Below are 24,952 nucleotides of genomic sequence, written 5' to 3'. Positions count from 1 at the left end.
TGTTTGTATGGATTAAATTTAAAATGAAATGTTTTCAGTTGAACTTTTATCAAACAATGGTGTGTTTTTTGTTTTACAAATTTGCGATTGTGTGATTTTGCTGCCATTTTCAGAATGGAAGGCTAAATGTTTGGGCGTGGAAATTCATTGTTTGAAAAGAGTGGGAACCCTGAAATAATGAGAACGAAAGTTTTAATTTTTCAGCAGATTAAAAAACATTATTTAAGATGTCGTAGGATCAGCTATATGCATTGTAAAGTTCAGATTCTAAGCTTTAAAATTACATCTATTTTGTTCAGAACAAGCAAGTGGTTATTAATTTATTGCGTAATTATTATTATTATTATTTGGTTTTCAGCAGGGAGTGCCCCCCACTAGCCCGGTATAAACTCAGTTCAATTAATCCTTCTATCAATAAAAAAAGTATATATATATTATATATATATATATATATATATATATATATAATAATAATAATAATAATAATAATAATAATAATAATAATAATAATAATATATTTATACGTTCAAAAAAGGAGTACAAAAACTGTCATAATTCCTAAAAAGAAGATGATAAAAAGATCTAATACAATATCTTGTGATAACATATGCAATATGAGAGATTTATAAACAATCTTAGTGGGCCGGTCATTTTTGACCGGGAACACAAAATGTGTCAGCACAAAACGAACACAACACGAGCGTTAAATAGAATTCTACAGCTTTACTATTAAGACAGGAAATTATTTGCCTTATAAGCTGTTACCAACTTCTATGAATCTTATCTCCTGTCATAACTACAGAAAGAGAAATTTAAGGCGTAGGCTTCAACGTCTTGCCGCAATATAGTATTACATTATCTTTCCGAAGGCAAAACCTACATCACACTTACGACTGTCAACAATAAATCCGTTATGAGACCATGATTTTCAAAAACATAAATACAAATATTTTCAACATAAAAAGAAATCTATATTTGTCTCCCATGGACTCTTCATCCAGTGCATTTGTGTGGAAAATTGTTTTGGTGGTTTTTTTTTCTGTTACAGTATGTGCTTTAGAATAGCATCTTCCGCAAGAATCATGAACAATGCTGTTGTAACCTCTGGGCAAGGTCACGGATCGGCTCTCTTTTGGCTTAAATGGATCTTTGATGATAATGTTGATGACAACAACAATAAACTTGCTGGGTTGAACCTGTGTCTATAGGGTACAGTAAATTCTGTGACTCAGTCTGCAGTAACAGGGACCGTGTCAGAGGTAACATCCTCAGTTTGGTTATCTGAAGGGCTGGTGGTGTCACTCTGACTGACTGAGAGCTCTTCCAAAGTGCCAGTCGTCTCCTCCAATGCTTGATTTTCCTTTGCTACTGGCGAGACAAAAAAAAAAAAAGAGCTTGCATGAGATAAAATGACACATTAACCCTCACGTGCAAATATTAAGGACACTGTATGTCATTTTTACAAAACATAAAAGGTGTATGCACTTTCAGTGATGTGTAAAAGCAAACTGCAACCTCAATCCTTTAAAAAAAAAAAATCTGTGGCAGTACCATGGTACAATAATGGATTCAGCTTGTAATACCAAGATACTCTGATAAGTATCATGTTACTAAATGATTACCATATTCATATACTATGGTATTTACATGGTATTCCAAAGAATTATATAAAAGAATACCACGGTATTTCAAACGTATATGTCCAGAAAACCATGGTAATATGATACTTTTTTTTGCAAGCGTGGTTGGAGAGAATTCATTTTGGATACCTTTCGCCTGTTTTTGTAGTCGCATGGCTGACTCCGCTTCATGTTCCTCTCTCTGCTCCTGTAACATCTTACAAACTTTTTTGTGGGTGAACCAATGCATCTTCTGACAAGCCTGGTCACAGTAGATCACCTAAACAAATGCAAAGATGGCTTTTGAGTGATCTTTGAGAGTTAACTGGTTAATGTCAAGCATGATTTAAAAAATAAATTTGCACGATCCTGTTTGGCATTTACCATTTTGCAGATGGAGCATCTCTTCTCTGCCCCTTTCTCACCACAGGAGGTGCAGAAATCTGCGTCCATGAAACCCACCTGCCCCGTGATGGCCTGAGTGAGCACTGACAAAGCCGTGGGGTCATTACCCTGTCAGAAAAGTGTTGGTGAGACTTAAAGGAATAGTTCACCCAAAAATGAAGAATCTCTCATCATTTACTCACCCTCATGCCATCTCAGATGTGTATGACTTTTTTCTTTTGCAGAACGCAAATGAAGATTTTTAGAAGAATATCTCAACTCTGTAGGTTCATACAATGCAAGTGAATGGTGACCAAAACTTTTAAGGTCCAAAAAGGACATATAGGCATCATAAAAGTAATCCATATGACTCCAGTGGTTTAATCTATGTCTTCTGAAGTAATTAATCGATTTTGGGTGAGAACAAACCAAAACATAACTCCTTTTTCACTGTACATCTTGACATCAGCATTCTCCTTGGCTATTATGATTTTAAACTCGATTACACTTCCTAACGCCATCTAGTGCTCTGCACATGCGTCAAGCACTGGGAAGTGTAATCGAGCTTGAAATCATAATAGGGCCTAGAGACTGCAATGGCAGTAAAGAAGGAGTTACAGTTTGGTCTGTTCTCACCAAAAAACGATTGGATCACTTCAGAAGACATGGATTATACCACTGAATTTGTATGGATTTCCTTTATTCTGCCTTTATGTGCTTTTTGGAGCTTCAAAATTTTGGTCACCATTCACTTGCATTGTATGAACATACAGAGCCGAGATAGTTTTCTAAAAATCTTTCTTTGTGTTTTGCATAAGAAAGAAAGTCACACACATCTGGGATGGCATGAGGGTGAGAAAATGATGAGCGCTATCCCTTTAAGGAACTACCATATATGGAACACAATTGTCTCTTTTTTATTTTTCTTCTGTTGAAAGTAACTTGGCTAAGGCAGCATTTTCCATCTCCTACACTCAGTGTCTCAAATAGGAGCACACAGGGGTCACTGTAATGCTTACAATCTCCACTGGAGCAATACTCCGAACCAGCTGCTGTAATAACGTAGCATCACAATATGGAAATTTCCGGATGCACTCCCGGATGAACTTCTCCTGGAACACCAGGAAGCCGTCGCTGTCTCGCCCTTTCAGAAGGCTACAAAAGATGGATATCCAGAGAGAATTCAGTTGATAATATTTTTTAAAGAGTTACGCCACATTTCAACAGCAAATGATCCACTTTTACTGTAAGTAATTTTTAGGGTTTGGATTTGTACATCAGATAATTAAAACACAATATACGTAGAATATACCATGAAGGGACAAACCCATAACCTCAGACAAATATGCATTCTATTTATTACACTGTTAAGATATCTATACCTCTTGATGAGGCCATCAAGTTTGTCCTGCCGATCTTTTAGGAAAGAGCCGCATTTCTGCAGCACACAGCTGAGGTAGTGCATCTTCATGGCCAACACCTCATTCATATCCTGCTGCTTCACACATTTCTCACAGATCAGCTCCAGAACCTGAAAGACTCAAGGTCTTAGTATTTCAATGGCTTATTGACTCCAATGGCTTTCGTTCCAGTTCAATTGAGCATAATCAGGATATGGGCTGAAATTCTCCAGTTTTCCAGTATGTTTATATATGTAATTGAAACTCCTTAAATCTCTCTGGGTTTGCTGTGATGGATCTTAACTTAGCTATGAAATTTACATAGAGCATAAAAAAAGTAATAATGCAACTGACCTTGCGACACTTCTCAAGTGCCCCCACATCCATCAGCAGAGGGTTTTCCTTCACCAACATTACTATCTGAAGCCAAACAAATCAAAAGAACATCAAGTCTTCCTAGCTCCGTATTAAACATTTGGTCCCTATATTCAGTAGTTTGACCGTTTTGGAAATTTGAGACCGTGTTTTTCTGTAGTGGAGTGATAATGGTCAGATTGACCATTTTGCACAATTGTCAGCAAAAAAATATTACCTTTACAGGATTGAGATTGGTACTCATAATAATTTTGTGCAATGGTCCAGCGAGTTTGGGAGGGAGTTTCGGTTCCTTTTCCAGCCCCTGGGGTTTTGTGTAGTAGTCCAGCCTTGCTCGGGAGAAGAAATTATTGATGACCGTCACACAGTCATGCTGCCCTGAAAAAAAATCAGTGCTTAATCCAATCTACTGTACACTTTTAAAAACTAAATAACTTATTTTCAACTTTCCCTCTATGAATCTTAGAATAATGACTTAAGGAAAGATCCTCACCAGGAAAGATTTAAAAATCAAGACTTTTTCTATTGATTGACCTGCATTGCAAAATGCATACAGTGCACACACACACACTTTTTCCACAAGACATTAGTGTATGCATACCAACAAAAGCTGCCATTTGTGCAGCCGTTCTGCCAACTGAGTTCACTGCATCCGTCTCTGCTCCAGCATCCAACATCATCCAGGTGATGTCTGTCTTTCCTACATAATGATATTTTGTACAATTTTCAAATTATTTTATCACAGCCATATGTAGGCAACTATATTTCAGCTGTCACAGACTGAAAAGTAAAGCATCAAAAGGCTAATTTTCTCTATCTGGAGAACTCATTATAATCTTCTCAAAATATGGCCTTACAAGGTCACCCAAAAAGCCATTTAATGAAGTCCAAACATGCGTTGATTCTTACCTGAGAGCCCTGCAAACATGAGTGCAGTGTAGCCGTGTTCATGCTCGTTGCAGTTGACGTCTGCTCCATGCTGCAGTAACAGTTTGCACATATCTGCCTTTCCCTTGTATGCAGCATGCATGAGGGGGGTCATGCCATACTGAAAAGAAATGTGAAGAATCAAATCAGCTTTTCTCAAAATGTAACCGAAATTATTGCTGATGTGGGGAAACAGGATGGCCCAGATTACATCCCCTAAAGCATAAACCAGTAATCATTTAAATACAAAAATACTTAATATAATGAGTGTACTTGCTTGAAATGCTGTATTTTGAGCAGGGGTGAAAGATGATTGAGTACTTAAAGAGATACCCAAAAAATGAAAACTCTCATCATTTACTCACCTTCATGCCATCCCAGATATGTGTGGCTTTCTTTCTTCTGCAGAACACAAAGATTTTTAGAAGAATATTTCAGCTCTGTATGTCCATACAATGCAAGTAAACAGGGTCCAAAACTTTGAAGCTCCAAAAAAGCACATAAATGCAGCATAAAGCAATCCATATGACTCCAGTGGTTAAATCAGTCAACAGGTTCCAAAACTTTGAAGCTCCAAAAAGCACATAATGTAGCATATAATCCACATGAAGGTGCAGAAGTGTGCGGTTTGGGACACACCAATAATGTTTGTCAGTTGAGGGCGCTATTGTGCCACTGTTGAATCTGACAGCCACAGGAACAAACAATGCTGCTCTTTTGCTCAGTTTTGGTCTCAAAATTATCTTTGGTGGGTGGGGTTTTGGAATGAGGGGGAATGGCTAATTCAACGGCTCAGTCACGTGAAAGCTTCAGACCGCTAAAATCGCTTACAGCACCTTTAAATATTATTCTGTTTCTCATCCACACCTACAGTATCACTTCTGAAGACATGAATTAAACCACTGGAGTCATATAGATTACTTTTATACTGCCTTTATGTGCTTTTTGAGCTTCAAAGTTTTGGACCCTGTTGACTTGCATTGTATGGACCTACAGAGGTGAGATATTCTTCTACAAATCTTCGCGTTCAGCTGATGAAAGAAAGTCATACATGTCTGGGATGACATGAGGGTAAGTCAGTGATGAGAGCATTTTAATTTTTGGTTGAACTATTCCTTTAAATCCAAGTGAAAATCTGTCTGCCACCTTTAAAGACATATGGACGGATGATCTTGTTCTTTGTTTGAAGTGGGGAGCTTGTTAAAAGCATCAGTATGAATTCAACACAATCACTGCTCATGCTGTGTATCAGGAAGTGTGAGCCACAAGTGGTTCCAAATATTTTTAATTGGTTTTTAAATCTAACATGACGATGAAACAGTGAAGGCCAATTAATTTCATTTCTAGACAGCTGCTTTGGAAGCCTACAAGTGTTGCTAACATCTGATTTGGACAGGTCCACAAACCTGTGACACTACAGGGCCAGTTTCCAATACAGAGACTAAGTACAGTTTTCCCCTGAAAAATCCACTGTTTTCAACAATGGACCACCACTAACAGAGCAATTTAGCTCAGTGAAAGAATTACATCATGTGCAAAACAAAGAACCAAAAAGACCATTTAAGCACTACATTTCCTTACCTCATCCAGAGCGTTGACCCTGACATCTTTGGATCCAAGCAACCTGGACGCTTCTTGCACATTCCCTGTAAATATTCAACCATACAGTGTTCAGACACTGCAGCAAACCTAATCAGAATTAAACATAAAAGCCTTACATCAAGATTGTATGCTTAATATTCATCTAAATCTTCACATAAAACATGTTTTCATCATCAGGTAATACAACATTAAGGATGATTGAATAAAGTCCATTTTACTGATACAGCTGAGTATTCATCACGTAATTTGTATATAAAACACACTCAAAAAAGAATTTTAAGATTTACGCATTTCAATTTTATAACAAACTTCCATCTAATTGAATTTTGAGTAATCTATAATCAAATAAAACACGAAATATTTTAAGTATTTTGATTTATTTTAGTTATACATTACACAATTCAATCTGATGGAATTTTGTTATTAAATTGAAATGCGTAAATTTTAACATAGGCTTAAATATTTTTTGAGTGCATAATCTGCCATTTAGCCTACAGACAAGACATATGCAGGCTTTTAATCTGCAACAAATCAAGCAGTAATTTAAAAACAGAATGAGAAAAGGGACATGAATACTTCTGTATACTTGTGATTAATAAATGAACATAAATATGATGATTTCCAGAGCTATTCACTGTGTTAATCTGTTAATCATGCAGTTAGCCTGTTAGCATCATGCTATCATTACCTGCAGCAATAACTCGAAGCAGCTCTTTCTCAGTATCGGTCAGGTCTCCTTTCTTTGGTGCAGACATTATTATAGATTAAATGACTCTTTTTGGTCTTGAGGATGAATAAATAAGATGATTCTGATCAATGTAACAGCTCTGCACTGTTGTGATTGACTAACTGACTGACTTCAATTCTGACGGGTTGTTCAGCGCAAGTGGACCGAACCAACTGCAGGGGGATCTGTTCATGCGTGTCCCTTTCTACAATGGTTATAATGTTGTTTTTAAAATGGGTTGTAATAGACCACAATCTTATTTTTAAGGTTTAAAAAAAAAAAAAAAAAAAAAAATAGCAATAATTGTGTTTTGTATATTTATGGTAAATGTGGATGTTAATTTTCACATTTTTATCAACACGCTGGTGACACATCTGCTCTTAGGTGTTTCAGTCCACTGAATTCTAGAATGTTTTATTTTTCAAAATAATAGACAGGTTGGAGTGTGTGTGTGTGTGTGTGTGTGTGTGTGTGTGTGTGTGTGTGTGTGTGTGGTTTTTATTTATTTATTTTTACATGTACAGCTTCTGCTTAATAGAATGTGGGGTTTCAGCACATCAAAATGATCCTGTTTGGAGATATAGCTGAAAAATAATCACACCAACACGTACAAATGACACTTTAAAATCCCATAAATAAATAAATAAAAGTAGTTAATTATTTGCCTATTATTCGTATAGAGGGAGGATAAATTACATTAAAAAAATATATTAAAAAACAAAAAAACAAAACACAGCTTTGTCAAATGCATGATATTGTGTATTTCAGTGTTCCATAAGTGAGAGGCAAATGCACACATGCAAGTCACCTGATTTACCTTGTGTTAACAGTGCAGTCAAGCCTTGGCTTATTTGCATACAGTTAAAGAACGGACCAATAGCGTGTCGATTAGAATCGTTTAACTGTCTAAATCCTGGACAACCTCTTACTTATCGTAGAGCAGTCTTACATGAGTATACCTGCGGAGTACGGTTTGGGTGTACTCCACACATTTCAGCATGGCTTGTGGTGGGTTTGTTTGTTCCAGAAGTGCCCTCTGTGTGCTCAACATTATTTATGTGGTACGTCTTGATATTTATTTATTTTATTTGTTATTTTTTCATGTATAAGTGTATTTGTCAGGCAGTTTACACAAATTCTTATATTCACATTAATCTAAGTCATTAACACTTTTTCAAATTCACATAAAAATTCATAGTATTCAGTTTAAGTACTTTCATTAACCCTTGTGCATTAATAATAAAAAAAAGTTACTCAGAGGTCCTTCGAGGACAATAATGTCCTCGTCAAAAACTGCCATAATAATATTATATGTTAATATTATTTTACAATTTCAATTAGTTTAATTTTTTTTAACTAACATCAGTCCTGATCATAATTACCAAATATTCATTAGTTTTCAGGATATTAACCCTTTAAATGCCCGTTTGTTTATATAATGCCACTGTTGTTTTTTATGAAGAAAAAAACACACAAAAAATTAATTGTTTTCCATATACTAAATGCTAAGGGGATTTATTTTTATTATTATTTATTTTTTATATAATTATTATTATTATTATTATCGCAGTCTGGGATATGTCAATGATTAGCCACAACATTGATTTTGATGCATTATTATTTTTTGTGCAGTGTCAGATAAAAAAATAAACAAATAAAACTCACACTCAGGACCTTAGAGGACAAAAATGTCCTCGTCAAAAAACTGCCATAAAAATATTATATATGAATATTATTTTCGACTTTCACTGACTTCGATTTTTTTTTAACCAACATCAGTCTTGATCTTAACTACCAAATATTTATTAATTTTCAGGATTTTAACCCATTAAATGCCAGATTGTTTACATAATGCCACTGTTGTTTTTTTACACACACACATTTCTCAATATGCACAAACAAAACACACTCTGATATACATACCAACACACCCAAATTTTTTTAGCTGCATCATAATACAGTAAACAGAAAATAGGGAAAAAGCATGTATTTGCTCCATAGGCTAAACATGAGAAAAATGGCGGCATCTGGTGGAAAATATTAAAAATGTAAATTTTGAAGCCAGGGCTCCGGAATGTAATAATATCATAGAATTCATAATTTTATGCTTTAATGGCACTGGGATCAAATATTGCAGTTTTAATGGGTTTCAATGGGGACATTTTTGTCCTGAAGGTCCTGAGTGTAACTATTTTGTGTACACAGTGTATTATAGATGTATTTTAGGAACTGATTTTGAAATATCAAAATTCCCCCAAAAATACACACCTTTGGCAAAATGTATGTCTTTGGCATTAACACAGCCAAAATGATCGAAAAAAACAAAATGAAAAAGATAAAAATGTCCCGAAGGTTGCACAAGGGTTAAATTATTACAGTTAGCATTCAGGTAACACTTTACAGTAAGGTTCTATTTATTAACTTTATTAATATTTGTAAGTGCATTAGTTATCATGAACTAACAATAAATAATGATTATTAATTTTGGCAAATGTTAATTTATAAATATACTATTTTTCATTGATAGTTCATGTTATTTCATAATACATTAACTAATGTTAACTAATAGAACTTTCAATGGAAAAAAAAAATATTGGTTGGTAACACTTTACAATAAGGTTGTGAGTTAACAATAGTTAACTACACTACGAAAAATGAAATAACACCCAATTTCAATTCCGTTTCATTTTCATAACAAACTTGAAATGAAAACTAAATATTTGAAATTTTATTAATTTAATTTTGTTAAACATTACAAAATTAAATTTACTAAAATTTTGTTATGAAATTGAAATGCATAAATATTAAATATGGGCTAAAATATTTATTTGTGTGAACAATACTTTGAAAGCACATTTTAATCTTGGTTAATGTTAATTTCAACATACACTTAAAAAAAATATATATATTTTATTTATTTATTTATTTTTTTGCCTATTTTTAAGATTTGCGCTTTTCAATTTCATAACAAAATTCCATCATATTGAACTGTGTAATGTTTAACAAAATTGAATTAATAAAACTTCAAATATTTGTTTCTTTATAATTTTATTAAAGACTACTCAATTAAATTCAATACAATTTTGTTATGAAATGGAAATGCGTAAATCTAAAAAAAAAAAAATTATGTGTAGGCCAAAAACTTTTTTTAAATGAAAAATTGTATACATTAACATTGGTTAATTCATTATGAACTAACAATGAACAACTGTATTTTTATAAATTAACATTAACCTTAACCTTAAGATTAATAAATGCTGAAATATTGTTAATTGTTAGTTCATGATACCTAATGCATTAACTAATGTTAACAAATAGAAACTTATTGTAAAGTATTACCAAATTGCAGTAACATTAACCAATATTAATAAATGCTGTGAAGTATTGTTCATTGTTAGTTCATTTTGACTACTGCATTACTAATGTTAACAAATACAAAGTGCTACCAATATTCATTAAATTGCCAATATTCCCTCTATTTCATCCAAGTGAATCAATGAATCTCTAATTTATTTCTGTTCTCAGATGGTGAGTCTTCTCATGACTGGCGTAGCAGCATGGGGCAAATGGTTCGGACTTGTCTCTAGTTTCAGGGTGATGGCTGCTGTTATTGCAGTTGGACTCTTTCTCTTTGCTGTGGCCATTGTGGGCTTGTACGGAGCTCTAAAGCATCACCAAGGCCTTTTGTTCTTTGTATCCTTCGGAGTGACCCATTTTATCAAGAACTCCTCTGTCTATAAACAATTTAAGTGTGTTTGTCTAAATAAGATTCAACCTGCAAACTGAACACAGAGCAACTCAGTAACTGTTTTTTCACCCCACTCATGGATCATTTGCTTCTTTTAGATGTAAACTAACTATAAAAAGCAATCATGCTTGAAATACTAAGCCATGCATTGTTAGTCTTAGTACTACAGTCTTAGTGTGTGTTTGAATGTGTTCTGGAAACTGCCACCAACATACATTTACTAATGTTCTTTGAGTAATTACATTTTTTATAATCAGCAACTCTTTAATTTGATCCAAAACATAGCCTTAACTGGTCTTTAGTACATGCTGATTCTTTTCATGGTATTCATTGTGCAGTTTTCAGTAGCATGTGCCTGTTTGGCGATTAGTAAAGAACAACAGGTAATTATGTCTTTAATACTTTGACATGGTGATACCAGTTTCCTAATTTCTCAAGCAAGGTGTCAAATCAAATTTCAAATGCTTTTCTGTAGAACCTTCTTCTGGAGATAGGGTGGAATAAGTCTGAATCAATGCAGAAGGATTTGGAAAGAACGTTGGATTGTTGTGACTTCATTAAAGTTAACTACAATGGAACATGTGAGGCGGTAAGAACTCTTTATTCTGCCCAGGCTAACACCATGGGTTCATTTTAATGTGATATCTTATGGTACCTATTTTGTTTCTATGCTCGACAAAAATCAACATGCTTCTAAAACGATAGTTGAAAGACCATTTACACCTTTTGAACAAATAGTCTGAGATGGAGATTACCTGGAATGTGAAATCATACAGTGTATACAGTGAGCTTTAGTAAATATTTAGTTTCATCCAAGGCCAAGATTAAAGTATTTCAGAGCTTCCAAAGGTAAAGTGAAAACTGCAGGTTACCATTTTTTTTTTTTACAGTGATAGTTGTTGGGCAAATGTAAAGTTGACATTTCAAATGTAAGGTTATATTCAACCAAATGTGGATAGTTGAAAGACCCTTAACACCTTTTGAACAAATCATTTGACAAGGAGATCATTTGTGTATGAAGTCGTACTGTGAATGTGATGAGATTTGGTAATTATGTAGTTTTCACAGTGGTTGTAAAGTTTATTTTCTGCCCTCTTTGTGATCTCAGAACTGTTTCAATGATCAAACTTGTACGCTGTGTTCAGAGATAATCCAGAACTATGCTGATGACGCCCTGCATTTTGTTGGAGGAATCAGCCTTTTTTTTTGTTTTACAGAGGTGAGTTTACAGAGGTGTGCATTGTGCTAAAATGTGTAAAGTTTTTTGGTTTGAATTGATTTTAATACCTCAGAATGTGATCATTATCATGCGATTCAGAGATCTTGTCCCTCATTCTAAATTTAAAGAGATATTTATTTGTCCTGTTTCAGATTTTGGGTGTCTGGCTAGCATACAGGTACAGGAATCAAAAAGATCCTCGACAGTATCCTGGTGCTTTCATTTAAAGCACTGTGGTGTGGCACACGTTTATCTTCTTGAATGGACTTATCATTTATGCTGTGTTCACTTGATTACCAGAGCCATGATGAAATCTGTTTTCGACATTTAGTTTAAAGGTAGTAATGTGTTAATCCAAAGTGATTACTGCATCTGTGGGGAACAATAATAAAAAAAAAATCTTTAGCATGTTGCAATTGAAACCATTTTTTATTTTTATTTTTTTTGCTCCATGGTGGACGTACAATACATATTTATTACCACTGAATAAGTAGGTTAGCTGGGCTTGAAATCTGATCCCAATTGACGAGTCTTACAAATATAGAGTTGTTATTTAAATCTTATAGAGATACACTTTGATTGGAAATAACTTTAAAAAAGACTTGAAACTTATAAATCAAATGGTCGTTATGTTAAACTCAATAAGACAAACTCTCAGCAATAATAGGCAATAAAAACAAAAGTGAAAATATTTGAATGCTTCTTAAAACCTTGAGATTTAGAGATCATGTTGTTTTTCGAACACTTCTGCTCTCTTTAGAAGTAAAGAAAAATGTTAAGGCATGTTGTCAACGGACTATTGGCAAACATTTCTGAAGCTTGCACACTGAAACTTTGCAAACTACACCCAACCCAATTCCAACAGTCTGTCGGACCAGGATATGAGCGGGAAGTGCTACATCATTTATTTGTTTTCCACATAACCAATGGTGAGGCAATCCCTTGTTGTTCAGCTAGTTTATTAACTATGTATTTATGGAGATTCTCTAGTGCTGTCCTCTGCTGGCTACATACCTACTAAACAACTTGACCTGCTCATTTGCACACTAATAGGGTTTGGATCACAATAAACCACCTGCTAGAATTAACTTGAAATGAAGCCCTTTTGTATTTTTGTTTACTTTATCTGTGTATATAAATATAATTGTATCTGATTTTACACACTGTAATGCTACAATATGTACCTAAAAAATGTACAGATAAAACCTTTTAGTATGCAATTCACTTTTAAGCATGCAAAAATTGAGAGGTTTTTAAAATTAAAAACAAAAATAATCTAGTACACATTCTGTGAAAACTTGTAGCTGTCCTACATTTGTTCCACCTTTTGGTTCAAAGATTTAAAAGTAACGAAGTGCATTTGTGTTCTGTTCGGAACAAACTGTTATGTATAAATTGTATAACTGTGTAATTGTATAACATTTATTTATACATGTATAAAATGTATCTCTGAAACAGAAATCAAATGCATGCATGGATTTAAAAAAAAGTATATATTTTACCCTATTTTCCTCACTTGAAACTGAATGCATGAAACAATGTCAATGTAAGTTAATTATTTTCTTGGCTCACAAAGTGAAAGTAAATTAACATTTGTTAGTTTATCATCATGAAACTTAAATAAAACAAGAAAAACTCTACTTTACATTTTTTTTTATTTTTTGCAGACCAGCACAAATAACAAAATATTACATAATTCCCTGATTATTTTGCTTTAACTTTCTGTCAGCAACGTTGCATGCTTTTTATCCACCAGCAGATGGGTCTGTTGGATCAGACATACAATGGCAATCCATTCCTCTTCTCATGATGGGTTGTATAGACTACTGTAACAAGTCTAGGATTGGTGACCAGTGTTGGGTGTAAACTGATTACAAAATAATTAATTATTGAAAGCTAATTACTTTTCAGTGCAAAAATAGTATAAAGCACTACATTTTAAATTCTAGTAATCAGAATAGTTTACTGACTTTCAGTTAAGTTAATACATTTTAAGTACAATGCATGGGTTACACATATTTCTAAAATAACATTATTTTTGTAGAATACATGTAAAACATTAATTGTGTTCAAATGTGTCTGTTTGTGGCAGCTGAACAGTGTGCGCCCCCAACGAGTCATTGTAAAGGATTCTTGAGCAGATAAAATGAAAACTTTTCAAAAGAAAGTGTTTTAGAAAGTAACTTAAAGTAATTAGTAATGTGATTACTTTTTTGATCAAATAAACAGGGGCGGTTCTAAGGTCAATGAATATTCAGGGCTCAGCTCAGACCTCTGTAAATACATATGGGGCCATCCTTTGATTACATTTTTGAATATAATACATTTTATAATAGAAATATAAATGTTACATCAGTGAAGTGTCATTTAACTAAAATCTTAAATTAAACTTACTTTTATCTCTGCCTCAGATGGGCTCAAAGATCAACACTATGTACTGTAAAACATAATTTAACCCTTTCGGCTTTCCATAAATCAACAAACATTGCACACAAGTGATAGTTTTATTCAACTGATTCATTGGGTGTTTTGGATGTTTGTTTGTTAACATGTTAACAGGCAGTAAAAAATCTAAAATAGGTGCTTATGAGAAAAACAAGTTGTTGGATTTGCCAAAGTTTGCGAGGTTCATGGCATCACGTCTTAATAATAGATTTTTGCAAAATACGCAATATCCCATATTTTGCCGTCTTTTGTACCATATTTAACTGGTAAAATGTCACAGGTGAGAATCCCATATTAAAGGCATTGTGTCCTGTATTAAGGTGGCAAAATTCTCAAGGGAGACCCCCAAAACATTCAGGGCTTTGCTGACACCATTCGGGGCTTAAGCCCCATTAACCCACTCCTAGCACCGCCCATGGAAAAAATCAGTCAAGACAGTAATCTGATTAAAATTTTAGAGAATTACTTGTAGTGGATTACTTTTTTTTAGTAATTTACCCTACTCTGTTGGTTACTAGGTGTGCACACTGACAGCAATTTACAACAATTTTCTAGCAACATGAACGAAAGTGCGATGCAGCATCTACCAGTGGGAGTGTAGACAATAATATGGTGCTTGACACCATTGAATACAGTAGTTGAATAGCTACGCCAACTATCAACAGCACAGAGACTCGGGAACGGGTGGTTTAATTGCTGTTAGTGTGAACGCCCCTTTACACAATCAGTCTGACTGTTCAACAACCATTTTCTCTGGTATACAGCAACAAACTCTTGAGTCCACAATGTAACCACAATTAAATCCATTGTCTGGTCTCTTAAACAGCTGAAGTCTGTCTTTGCCTAAACTGAAGTTAGAGGTACCTGCTATGAATGCAATCCTGATGTCTCTGTAAAATCTTGGAGCATCTTTTCAAACTATCCAAAACCTCACTAGTATTACAAAAGAAAATAAAGTCTCTGTCTTTGTCAATGACTGACTTCAGGATTTTTCCTTGGACTGTAGGTCCCAGAAGCATCTGTTCACAGTTAATGGAGTGGATAAGAGGAAGACGGCAGATGCTTATTAGTAAAGGAGTCAATGGGCATCCTACCTTCAGACCTTGTGTTGGGCATTGCGGTGAATCTGATCTGGTGTGCTGACGACTATTTACATCTGCCTCTGTCATCAACAACAGCTTCAGTACTGATTTAAATCTTTCAGGCAGGTTCACTGACTTTAAACAAATAGGGCCTCTTCAGTGCACTTGGGTCTACTTTTAATACCACAATCAGCATTGGGATTTGGAGAGCACTGGTACAGTCTAGAACAGAAGCATGTGGTTTGCTCTGACCTGGATTTAGAACGTTCAATAACACTCCTCAACCTCTCTGCCAGAATCGAAGCCAGAATTGTATAATCCACATTAATCACTGTTATCGGACTGCAGTGATACTGAATGTCACGGCTGTAGGTATGATCATAGTTGCCCTGGCTTGGTGATTCATGAGCTGAACATTTTTTAGGCTTGAGATCAAGGTGATAAAGTGCTTATAGAAATGTATGGTTAATCCATCTGAAGTTAGATAATCAGACTGAATCAGTGAGAGTATAGCGACCAGGATTTCCTTCCTCGAAACAGGTTCACATAAAACAGTATTCAGGGTTGATTTCATTTCTTCAAATCTCTCTGTTTGGTGTAAATGATTGAGGAAGTTCAGAAGACTCCTGGATGTGCAGGAACCATTTGGTGTATGGAGACCCTCAATGTATGATTCGGAACCTAAACACACTAAACAAAAATCACACTGTCAACATTTCAATACATCCACAGTTCAGACAATCACTTTGAAAACACATTTTCTCAATCAGTATTTTTGTCATTTTCCAGTACTGTAAACCCTAATGTTGTCATAACTGGAATAAATCAAGTTGTCTTAATTAAACCTCACTTGAAGCATCAAGTTTTGGGATCATATTTTAAATGTCCATGTTCCTTGAACTTATTTATCTTAAAAAGCTATAAACTTAAGATTTAAAGTGGTAATAACTCAAATGATTGAGTACAAAATTGAGTGTTGGATGAGAAAAGAAGATATCATGGTGTCTGTACTTCTAAAGCAAAGCCAAGTTATATTACAAGGCAATACTTGTAATATTCTAATTGAATTGTACTCTATTTGTATTCGGTTCTTGTTGGAGTCCTGCAAACCAACGGATGAGGATCTGCTTTTATGGAGAAAAGACAAAAGGAACTCTGACGCTTATCAGACCAGTATTTGTGTGTGTGTGTGTGTATGTGTTAATGGTGCACTCAGTAGCTTTTTGTTTGTGTCATCTTGGACTTACAGTGACACTCAGTGGTGTGGATACAGCATCATTCAAAATCAATAGTTTTCAGAATCAGAATCAGCTTTATTGCCAAGTATGCTTACACACACAAGGAATTTGTCTTGGTGACAGGAGCTTCCAGTACACAACAATACAAAAACAGCAGCAAGACATAGATAATAATAAAAAATAAAAAAATAATTATACATATACATATGTACATACACAGACACACAAATACATACATACACACATACACATACATAGTGCAAATCTAATACAAATCTGTTATCTGTTATGTACAGTGCAAATGTTTTTTGTTTTTTGTTTTTTCTCTCAGAGGAATTAAATGGCAGAAGAGGTTGGATGTGTTGGATAAATACAAATGTCATTGTAGAACTTCACTGTTCACTGTCAGCCATGATTAATTTAATCCAAGAGTGAAAGTGTCCAATAACAAGAAGGTTACTGAGATTAAGCAAGTAGCATTCAGATGGTCATGTGATTCTAAAATGGCAGCCCCCATGAGGGCACCCCTGCTCCATGTAGAATAAAACAGCTTTTATAAGGTTACTGATATGACATATGTTTCAAAATTAAAATGTATTTCTTTAGGAGTAAAACTTTTTAATGGAGAAAAAAGTACTGAGTGCACATTTAAATCTCTAAACACGGGCATAGCACATTTTATAAAAAAAAAAGCCAACTTTCACCACTTGTTTTCTGAATAAATAACATGTGAAATGATAAAAATGTGATATCCTATATGCAGACTCAAGAGTTTCTATATGTGCCTTACCCTAATGCTGTCAGTACTGGTTTCAATGTAAGCTCTGGATGAAAGCAAATATTTTTTCCAAAAGAAAAGCATAGTTGGTCATACTTTATATTAGGTGGCCTTAACTACTATGTACTAATATTAAATACATACAAGACTATGTATTTACTGTGTAACTACATGCTGTTCTGTAAAATTCCCTCATTTGCTGCTACTGAGGTGGAGGTATGGGTAGGGATAGGGTTATGGTTAGGATTACGGGTTAGAGTTTGGTTTTGGGGTAAGGGTTGGGTTCGGGTTAAAGTTAACAGTGTAACTGCAAATGTAATGAAATGCAAGTACTTTAAATGTAATTACAATGCAACAACATGTATGTACATAATAAGTGCATTGTATCAAATGGTTAAGTACATAGTAGTTAAGGCCACCTAAAATAAAGTGGGTCCCCATAGTTTGTTAACCATTCTTGGTAAACTTTGTGAATAAAACAAATTATAATCATTATACATATTAAAAACATATACATATTCACGAATGTGCTATTCTTAAGGCAGATGCTATTTGCATCCTGGTGCAAATAACGGTATATGCTATTTACACACCAGTGCAAATAGTGGCAGATATTATTTGCACCCCAACCCTGGTGAAAATAATGGTAGACACTATTTGCACCCATATTTAAATACTAAAATACAGTATGGGGATCACTGCAGTGTGTTTATTATGTTTATTTAGAGACTCAGAGACACACTACATTAACCCCTACCCCTAAACCTAACCTTACCTTAGAAAAAAATAACCTTGGTTTTAGCTACTACACTAACCATGGTTTCACCATGGCATTTTTTGTAAATGTACAGTAACCACAAATTTAATCATGGTTACAATATTACCACAACATTACTGTACTAACACCATGGTTAACTGCATTAAAACTATGGTTTCTGAAGATAAACTATGGTTACTTACCACAATATTAGTAATACAGTGATGCAATCTACACACAAGCGATGCCAAGCTGCGGGAACGAGTGCGATCGACAGACCCCGCCTCCAGATCAAACTCTTCTCTACACTCCCCGACATTCACTGTGACCAAATCACTGCGATGAAATCAACATTTATATTCATTTTATATATTAAGTAGTATTAAAGGAAATATTAAGAGTGGACACAGGAAATCGGATGGGAAAAAAAAACACGGATTCAAACCGTTGTCACTAGAACAACACTACACATTCACACCGTCTTTACACCCCACCCCAATGCAGCGACAGCTATTGTTTAGTTTGTCGTATATTTCTGTGGTTCCACCAGACTGTTGGGGTGCAAATAGCTGCACTGTGTGGCAGATGCTATTTACACCGGGATGCAAATAGACACTGTATTTTTGTAACGTGCATTTTAATTATGAACGAGTAATCGGGTACTTGTTTTTTGTGGGTTAGTGTACTCGACTACAATATTACTTGAAAATACCCATCTGTATTTTGAAGTATTATTTATGTTTTGTTGCAAATAGTTGCTTCGCGTAATGACACCATTAGTGATCTGTGTTCCCTTTGGTCAGGTTGGACTCTATTTCAGTTCACCTTGTGCAAGTGCAGGTACATAAGCATTTCAGTGGAGAATTAAGTTTGTTTAATGATTGACCTAGAATCAGTTATAATCTTTTTTGAGCTGTGATCTAAATTTGATTCAGTTCAACTAAAATTATTAAGTACAAACAACAATATTTAAAGAAATATTCCGGGTTCAATACAAGTAAAGCTCAATCGACAGCATTTGTGGCATAATGTTGATTACCACAAAAATGTATTTTGACTCATCCCTCCTTTTCTTAAAAGAAAGATTACAGTGAGGCACTTACAATGGAAGTGAATGGGGGTCAATTTTTGAATGTTAAAATTCTAACTTAAGTGTAGCCACAAGACGTAAACAATATGCATGTAAACATGATTTTAGTGTGATAAAATCACTTACTAACCTTTTCTGTGTAAAGTTATAGCCAATTTTACAACTTCGTGCCTATGACGATGTAATGTCAACAAACCTTAAAACCCTAAAATGACTGTAAAAATGTCCATTTCAACAACTTTACAGCTCAATTAATACATGAGTTTGAACCGAATAATTAATGTAAGTGCTTTTAAAAAAATTATAAATTTCAAATTTCTGCCTTAAAACCCTATAAAAATTGGTCACATTCACTTCCATTGTAAGTTCCTCACATTTTTGCATGACTAAAAATGACAGTTTAAACAACTTTACAGCTCAAATAATACATGAGTTTTAACAGAAGAAAGTGTAAGTGCTTTTATAAAATTATAAGCTTCATATTTCTGCCTTTAACTCCTTCAAAAATTGGCCACATTCATTTTCATTGTAAGTGCCTCAATGTAACCTTGATTATTGCTTTTTTTAAAGAAAGGGAGGGATGAGTCAAAATTAATTTTTTTGTGGTAATCAACATTATGCCACAAATGCTTTCAACCAAGTTGAGCTTGTACTGAACCCGGAAATATTCATTTAAATCGCAATCTGAGTAAATTATACTTGCATCTAATTATCTTAAATTGTTAAGTTCATTCTATATGAACTTAAGTGAACTTAATTACACAAGTTTTGAGAAGTCATTACTCAATTCAATTGAGGAAAGAGTTTACTTAATCAACTGAGTAAAGTCTACTTATTAGGATTTTTTATGTATCAAAATATCCTTGAAACTAGAATGAAACGTTTTAAAATAACGAGTTGTTTTCAGAGAATACAACTTGAATTATATTTATTTTCTTACCCCACTGGTAAATGTATACAAATATTTGTATTTGTTTTAAGAATAAACCTAACTAAATTTTAGGATTTCAGCTTAAAACAAGGAAAAACTATTTGCCAATGAGGTAAGAAAAATTTAATTTAAGGCATATTTTCATATTAATATCTTGCACAATTTTGCCTTTCAAGTTAATTTTAGCTTGCTGAAAAGGAATGTTCCGGGTTCAATACAAGTTAAGCTCAATCGACAGTATTTGTGGCATAATGTTGATTACCACAAAAAATCATTTTGACTCAACCCTACATAAAAAAATTAAAATAAATAAATAAAGCAAAAATCGAGGGTTACAGTGATGCACTTACAATGAAACTTAATGGGGCCAGTTTTTGGAGGGTTTAAAGTCAGAAATGTGAAGCTTAAAATAAAAGAAAAAAAGCACTTTTGAATGGGATGTTAAACCGAGGTCCTGACTCTCTGTGGTCATTAAAAATCCCATGACATTTCTTGTAAAAAAGTAGGGGTGTAACTCTGGTGTCCTGGCCAATTTCACACATTGGCCCTTATCAATTATGGCCTCCTAATTCTCACCATCCATGAATTGGCTTTATCACTCTACTCTCTCCTCTCCTGTGTGGCTGCACAGTGGTGATGGTTGAGGAGAACGGACCCCCTTTGAGTGTAGTGTCATAAAAGCACTAAGTGTAACGTTCACTTACATTCATTCTTCTGTTAAAACTCATGTATTACTTGAGCTGTAAAGTTGTTTAAATCATCGTTTTTACAGGCGTTTAGGTGTTTGTGGCGTTATGTCGTCATTGCAACTATGGATATAACTTTACAAAGAAAAAGTTAGTAAGAGCTTTTATCATACTAAAATTATATTAATGCATTTTGTTTATGTCTTGTAACTATACTTTTGAAAAAGTGAGTATTTTAATGTTTACGGATTGGGCCCATTCACTTCCATTGTACATGCCTGCAATGTAAACCACATGTGTTTGTTTTTTTGGTTTTTTTAATAAATAAAAAGGAGGGACAAGTCAAAATTAATTTTTGTGGTAATCAACATTATGCCACAAATGCTGTTGAGTGAGCTAAACTTGCATTGAACCCATATTATTCCTTTAAGGATGTTTTGATATTGAAAACAAAGAACATTATTGATTATGCAAATTGTCAAGCCTAGTTCAAAAAAGAGATGATCTACCTCCTTGCTTCATGTGTTCCAAATATTGAGGAAGTTCAAAGGTTTGCATCATGTCTGAACACCTTGACACCTTGAACATGCGTTGAGGCAGACGGGCAAGATGCCGGCCTGCTATTTCCCCTCGCACACTGCGGCCAAGGGAAGCCGAGGCGCCTAGGAAGAAGCCACCACCCCTCGTGCCCCGGACCAAGCAGGGGAGTGCGTTGTGGCCACCGGACCCTGCCCACTATAACTGGACCTCACTCTCTCTGCACTACCTTCCTTCACAGAGCCCCATGCACCGCGAAGACACCAGATTTCCCTTTGTTTTGGACACTTTCCCCTTTGGACACTTTATTCCCCCTTTTCAGTTTATCAGTTATTTCACAGGGACAGCCTCCCAACTGCCAAAAGTGTAAGTGTTGCATTTATATTTGCCATTTACCCTGTGGTTGGTTGAAGTTGTAATTTTTAACCCATGAATCTCTGTCCCTACCCTGATGCGAGCGAGAGGGAGACCTGGGTAACAAGGTAATGGAACTTTATAAAGATGGAAAAGGATATAAAAAGATATCCAAAGTCTTGAAAATACCAGTCAGTACTGTTCAATCACTTATTAAGAAGTGGAAAATTCAGGGATCTCTTGATACCAAGCCAAGGTCAGGTAGACCAAGAAAGATTTCAGCCACAACTGCCAGAAGAATTGTTCGGGATACAAAGAAAAACCCACAGGTAACCTCAGGAGAAATACAGGCTGCTCTGAAAAAAGACGGTGTGGTTGTTTCAAGGAGGACAATACGCTCCAGCCAGGTCTCCTAAGCAACCAATTTGGCCCGGTTTCTAGGGAGGGTAGAGTCACATGGGGTAAACTCCTCGTGGTCGCTATAATGTGGTTAGTTCTCGGTAGGGCACGTGGTGAGTTGAGCATGGTTGCCGCGGTGGATGGCGTGAAGCCTCCACACGCGCTATGTCTCCGTGGCAACGCGCTCAACAAGCCACGTGATAAAATGCATGGGTTGACAGTCTCAGACGCGGAGGCAACTGGGATTCATCCTCCGCCACCCGGACTGAGGCGAATCACTACACGACCACGAGGACTTAAAAGCACATTGGGAATTGGGCATTCCAAATTGGGAGAAAAAGGTGAAAAATCCAAAAAAACAAAAGAGCACAACACGACGATACTTGAACAAAAATGAGCTGCATGGTCGAGTTGCCAGAAAGAAGCCTTTACTGCGCCAATGTCACAAAAAAGCCCGGTTACAATATGCCTGGCAACACCTTGACACGCTTCACAGCTTCTGGCACACTGTAATTTGGAGTGACGAGACCAAAATAGAGCTTTATGGTCACAACCATAAGCGCTATGTTTGGAGAGGGGTCAACAAGGCCTATAGTGAAAAGAATACCATCCCCACTATGAATCATGGTGGTGGCTCATTGATGTTTTGGGGGTGTATGAACTCCAAAGGCATGGGGAATCTTGTGAAAATTGATGGCAAGATGAATGCAGCATGTTATCAGAAAATACTGGCAGACAATTTGCATTCATCTGCACGAAAGCTGCGCATGGGACACTCTTGGACTTTCCAGCACGCCAATGACCCTAATCACAAGGCCAAGTTGACCCTCAAGTGGTTACAGCAGAAAAAGGTGAAGATTCTGGAGTGGCCATCACAGTCTCCTGACCTTAATATCATCGAGCCACTCTGGGAAGATCTCAAATGTGCAGTTCATGCAAGACGACCAAAGACTTTGCATGACCTGGAGGCATTTTGCCAAGACGAATGGGCAGCTATACCACCTGCAAGAATTTGGGGCCTCATAGACAACTATTACAAAAGACTGCACGCTGTCATTGATGCTAAAGGGGGCAATACACAGTATTAAGAACTAAGGGTATGCAGACTTTTGAACAGGGGTCATTTCATTTTTTTTCTTTGTTGCCATGTTTTATGATTGTGCCATTCTGTTATAACCTACAGTTGAATATGAATCCCATAAGAAATACAGGTGCATCTCAATAAATTAGAATGTCGTGGAAAAGTGACCAATTCCCACCAATTCACTATCTCAAAAAATTAGAATACATCATAAGACCAATAAAAAAAACATTTTTAGTGAATTGTTGGCCTTCTGGAAAGTATGTTCATTTACTGTATATGTACTCAATACTTGGTAAGGGCTCCTTTTGCTTTAATTACTGCCTCAATTCGGCATGGCATGGAGGTGATCAGTTTGTGGCACTGCTGAGGTGGTATGGAAGCCCAGGTTTCTTTGACAGTGGCCTTCAGCTCATCTGCATTTTTTGGTCTCGTTTCTCATTTTCCTCTTGACAATACCCCATAGATTCTCTATGGGGTTCAGGTCTGGTGAGTTTGCTGGCCAGTCAAGCACACCAACACCATGGTCATTTAACCAACTTTTGGTGCTTTTGGCAGTGTGGGCAGGTGCCAAATCCTGCTGGAAAATGAAATCAGCATCTTTAAAAAGCTGGTCAGCAGAAGGAAGCATGAAGTGCTCCAAAATTTCTTGGTAAACGGGTGCAGTGACTTTGGTTTTCAAAAAACACAATGGACCAACACCAGCAGATGACATTGCACCCCAAATCATCACAGACTGTGGAAACTTAACACTGGACTTCAAGCAGCTTGGGCTATGAGCTTCTCCACCCTTCCTCCAGACTCTACGACCTTGGTTTCCAAATGAAATACAAAACTTGCTCTCATCTGAAAAGAGGACTTTGGAACACTGGGCAACAGTCCAGTTCTTCTTCTCCTTAGCCCAGGTAAGACACCTCTGACGTTGTCTGTGGTTCAGGAGTGGCTTGACAAGAGGAATACGACAACTGTAGCCAAATTCCTTGACATGTCTGTGTGTGGTGGCTTGACCCCAGCCTCAGTCCATTCCTTGTGAAGTTCACCCAAATTCTTGAACCGATTTTGCTTGACAATCATAAGGCTGCGGTTCTCTCGGTTGGTTGTGCATCTTTTTCTTCCACACTTTTTCCTTCCACTCAACTTTCTGTTAACATGCTTGGATACAGCACTCTGTGAACAGCCAGCTTCTTTGGCAATGAATGTTTGTGGCTTACCCTCCTTGTGAAGGGTGTCAATGATTGTCTTCTGGACAACTGTCAGATCAGCAGTCTTCCCCATGATTGTGTAGCCTAGTGAACCAAACTAAGAGACCATTTTGAAGGCTCAGGAAACCTTTGCAGGTGTTTTGAGTTGATTAGCTGATTGGCATGTCACCATATTCTAATTTTTTGAGATAGTGAATTGGTGGGTTTTTGTTAAATGTGAAATCCAAAATCATCACAATTAAAAGAACCAAAGACTTAAACTACTTCAGTCTGTGTGCATTGAATTTATTTAATACACGAGTTTCACAATTTGAGTTGAATTACTGAAATAAATGAACTTTTCCACGACATTCTAATTTATTGAGATGCAC

The 24,952-nt window shown here is 35.6% G+C and overlaps 2 protein-coding genes across 4 annotated transcripts; one reads left to right on the top strand and one right to left on the bottom strand.

Moving 5' to 3' along the window:
• Positions 1-494: 494 nt before the first annotated feature.
• On the bottom strand, positions 495-7,180 carry LOC127429876 (ankyrin repeat and MYND domain-containing protein 2-like). 3 transcript variants are annotated; one of them, XM_051679193.1, is made up of 11 exons: positions 6,996-7,180; positions 6,287-6,351; positions 4,688-4,826; positions 4,380-4,478; positions 3,996-4,156; positions 3,758-3,823; positions 3,386-3,534; positions 3,023-3,158; positions 2,004-2,132; positions 1,770-1,899; positions 495-1,368 (listed from the first exon to the last, which is right to left on the bottom strand). In XM_051679193.1, the coding sequence occupies exons 1-11, from the start codon at positions 7,060-7,062 to the stop codon at positions 1,229-1,231; spliced, it is 1,281 nt and encodes a 426-aa protein (XP_051535153.1). In that variant the 5' UTR covers positions 7,063-7,180; the 3' UTR covers positions 495-1,228. The 3 variants fall into 3 exon arrangements, with proteins under 3 accessions (XP_051535153.1, XP_051535154.1, XP_051535155.1); XM_051679194.1 differs by having other exon boundaries at positions 495-1,365; XM_051679195.1 differs by having other exon boundaries at positions 6,287-6,394; positions 6,996-7,121.
• A 798-nt stretch (positions 7,181-7,978) lies between these two features.
• On the top strand, positions 7,979-13,551 carry LOC127429969 (tetraspanin-13-like). The gene is made up of 6 exons (XM_051679371.1): positions 7,979-8,095; positions 10,560-10,727; positions 11,085-11,165; positions 11,258-11,371; positions 11,891-12,001; positions 12,154-13,551. The coding sequence occupies exons 1-6, from the start codon at positions 8,033-8,035 to the stop codon at positions 12,226-12,228; spliced, it is 612 nt and encodes a 203-aa protein (XP_051535331.1). The 5' UTR covers positions 7,979-8,032; the 3' UTR covers positions 12,229-13,551.
• The last annotated feature ends 11,401 nt before the right edge of the window (positions 13,552-24,952 follow it).

The sequence above is a fragment of the Myxocyprinus asiaticus genome, chromosome 39 (genome assembly GCF_019703515.2).
Source record: "Myxocyprinus asiaticus isolate MX2 ecotype Aquarium Trade chromosome 39, UBuf_Myxa_2, whole genome shotgun sequence".
Lineage (NCBI taxonomy): Eukaryota > Metazoa > Chordata > Actinopteri > Cypriniformes > Catostomidae > Myxocyprinus > Myxocyprinus asiaticus.
This window is presented reverse-complemented; position numbering and strand designations above follow the sequence as displayed.

What these genes read in the sequence shown, in the direction of transcription:
- LOC127429876 (XM_051679193.1), bottom strand. Translation starts at nt 7,062, where the DNA reads ATGTCTGCACCAAAGAAAGGAGACCTGACCGATACTGAGAAAGAGCTG. An exon ending in GCTTCGAGTTATTGCTGCAG is followed by an intron (nt 6,352 to 6,995) that starts GTAATGATAGCA and finishes GAATATTTACAG; the next exon opens with GGAATGTGCAAGAAGCGTCC. An exon ending in GTATTGCTCCAGTGGAGATT is followed by an intron (nt 2,133 to 3,022) that starts GTAAGCATTACA and finishes CTTTTCTGACAG; the next exon opens with GGTAATGACCCCACGGCTTT.
- LOC127429969 (XM_051679371.1), top strand. Translation starts at nt 8,033, where the DNA reads ATGGCTTGTGGTGGGTTTGTTTGTTCCAGAAGTGCCCTCTGTGTGCTC. An exon ending in ACCAAGGCCTTTTGTTCTTT is followed by an intron (nt 10,728 to 11,084) that starts GTATCCTTCGGA and finishes ACTGGTCTTTAG; the next exon opens with TACATGCTGATTCTTTTCAT. An exon ending in TTTTTTTTTGTTTTACAGAG is followed by an intron (nt 12,002 to 12,153) that starts GTGAGTTTACAG and finishes GTCCTGTTTCAG; the next exon opens with ATTTTGGGTGTCTGGCTAGC.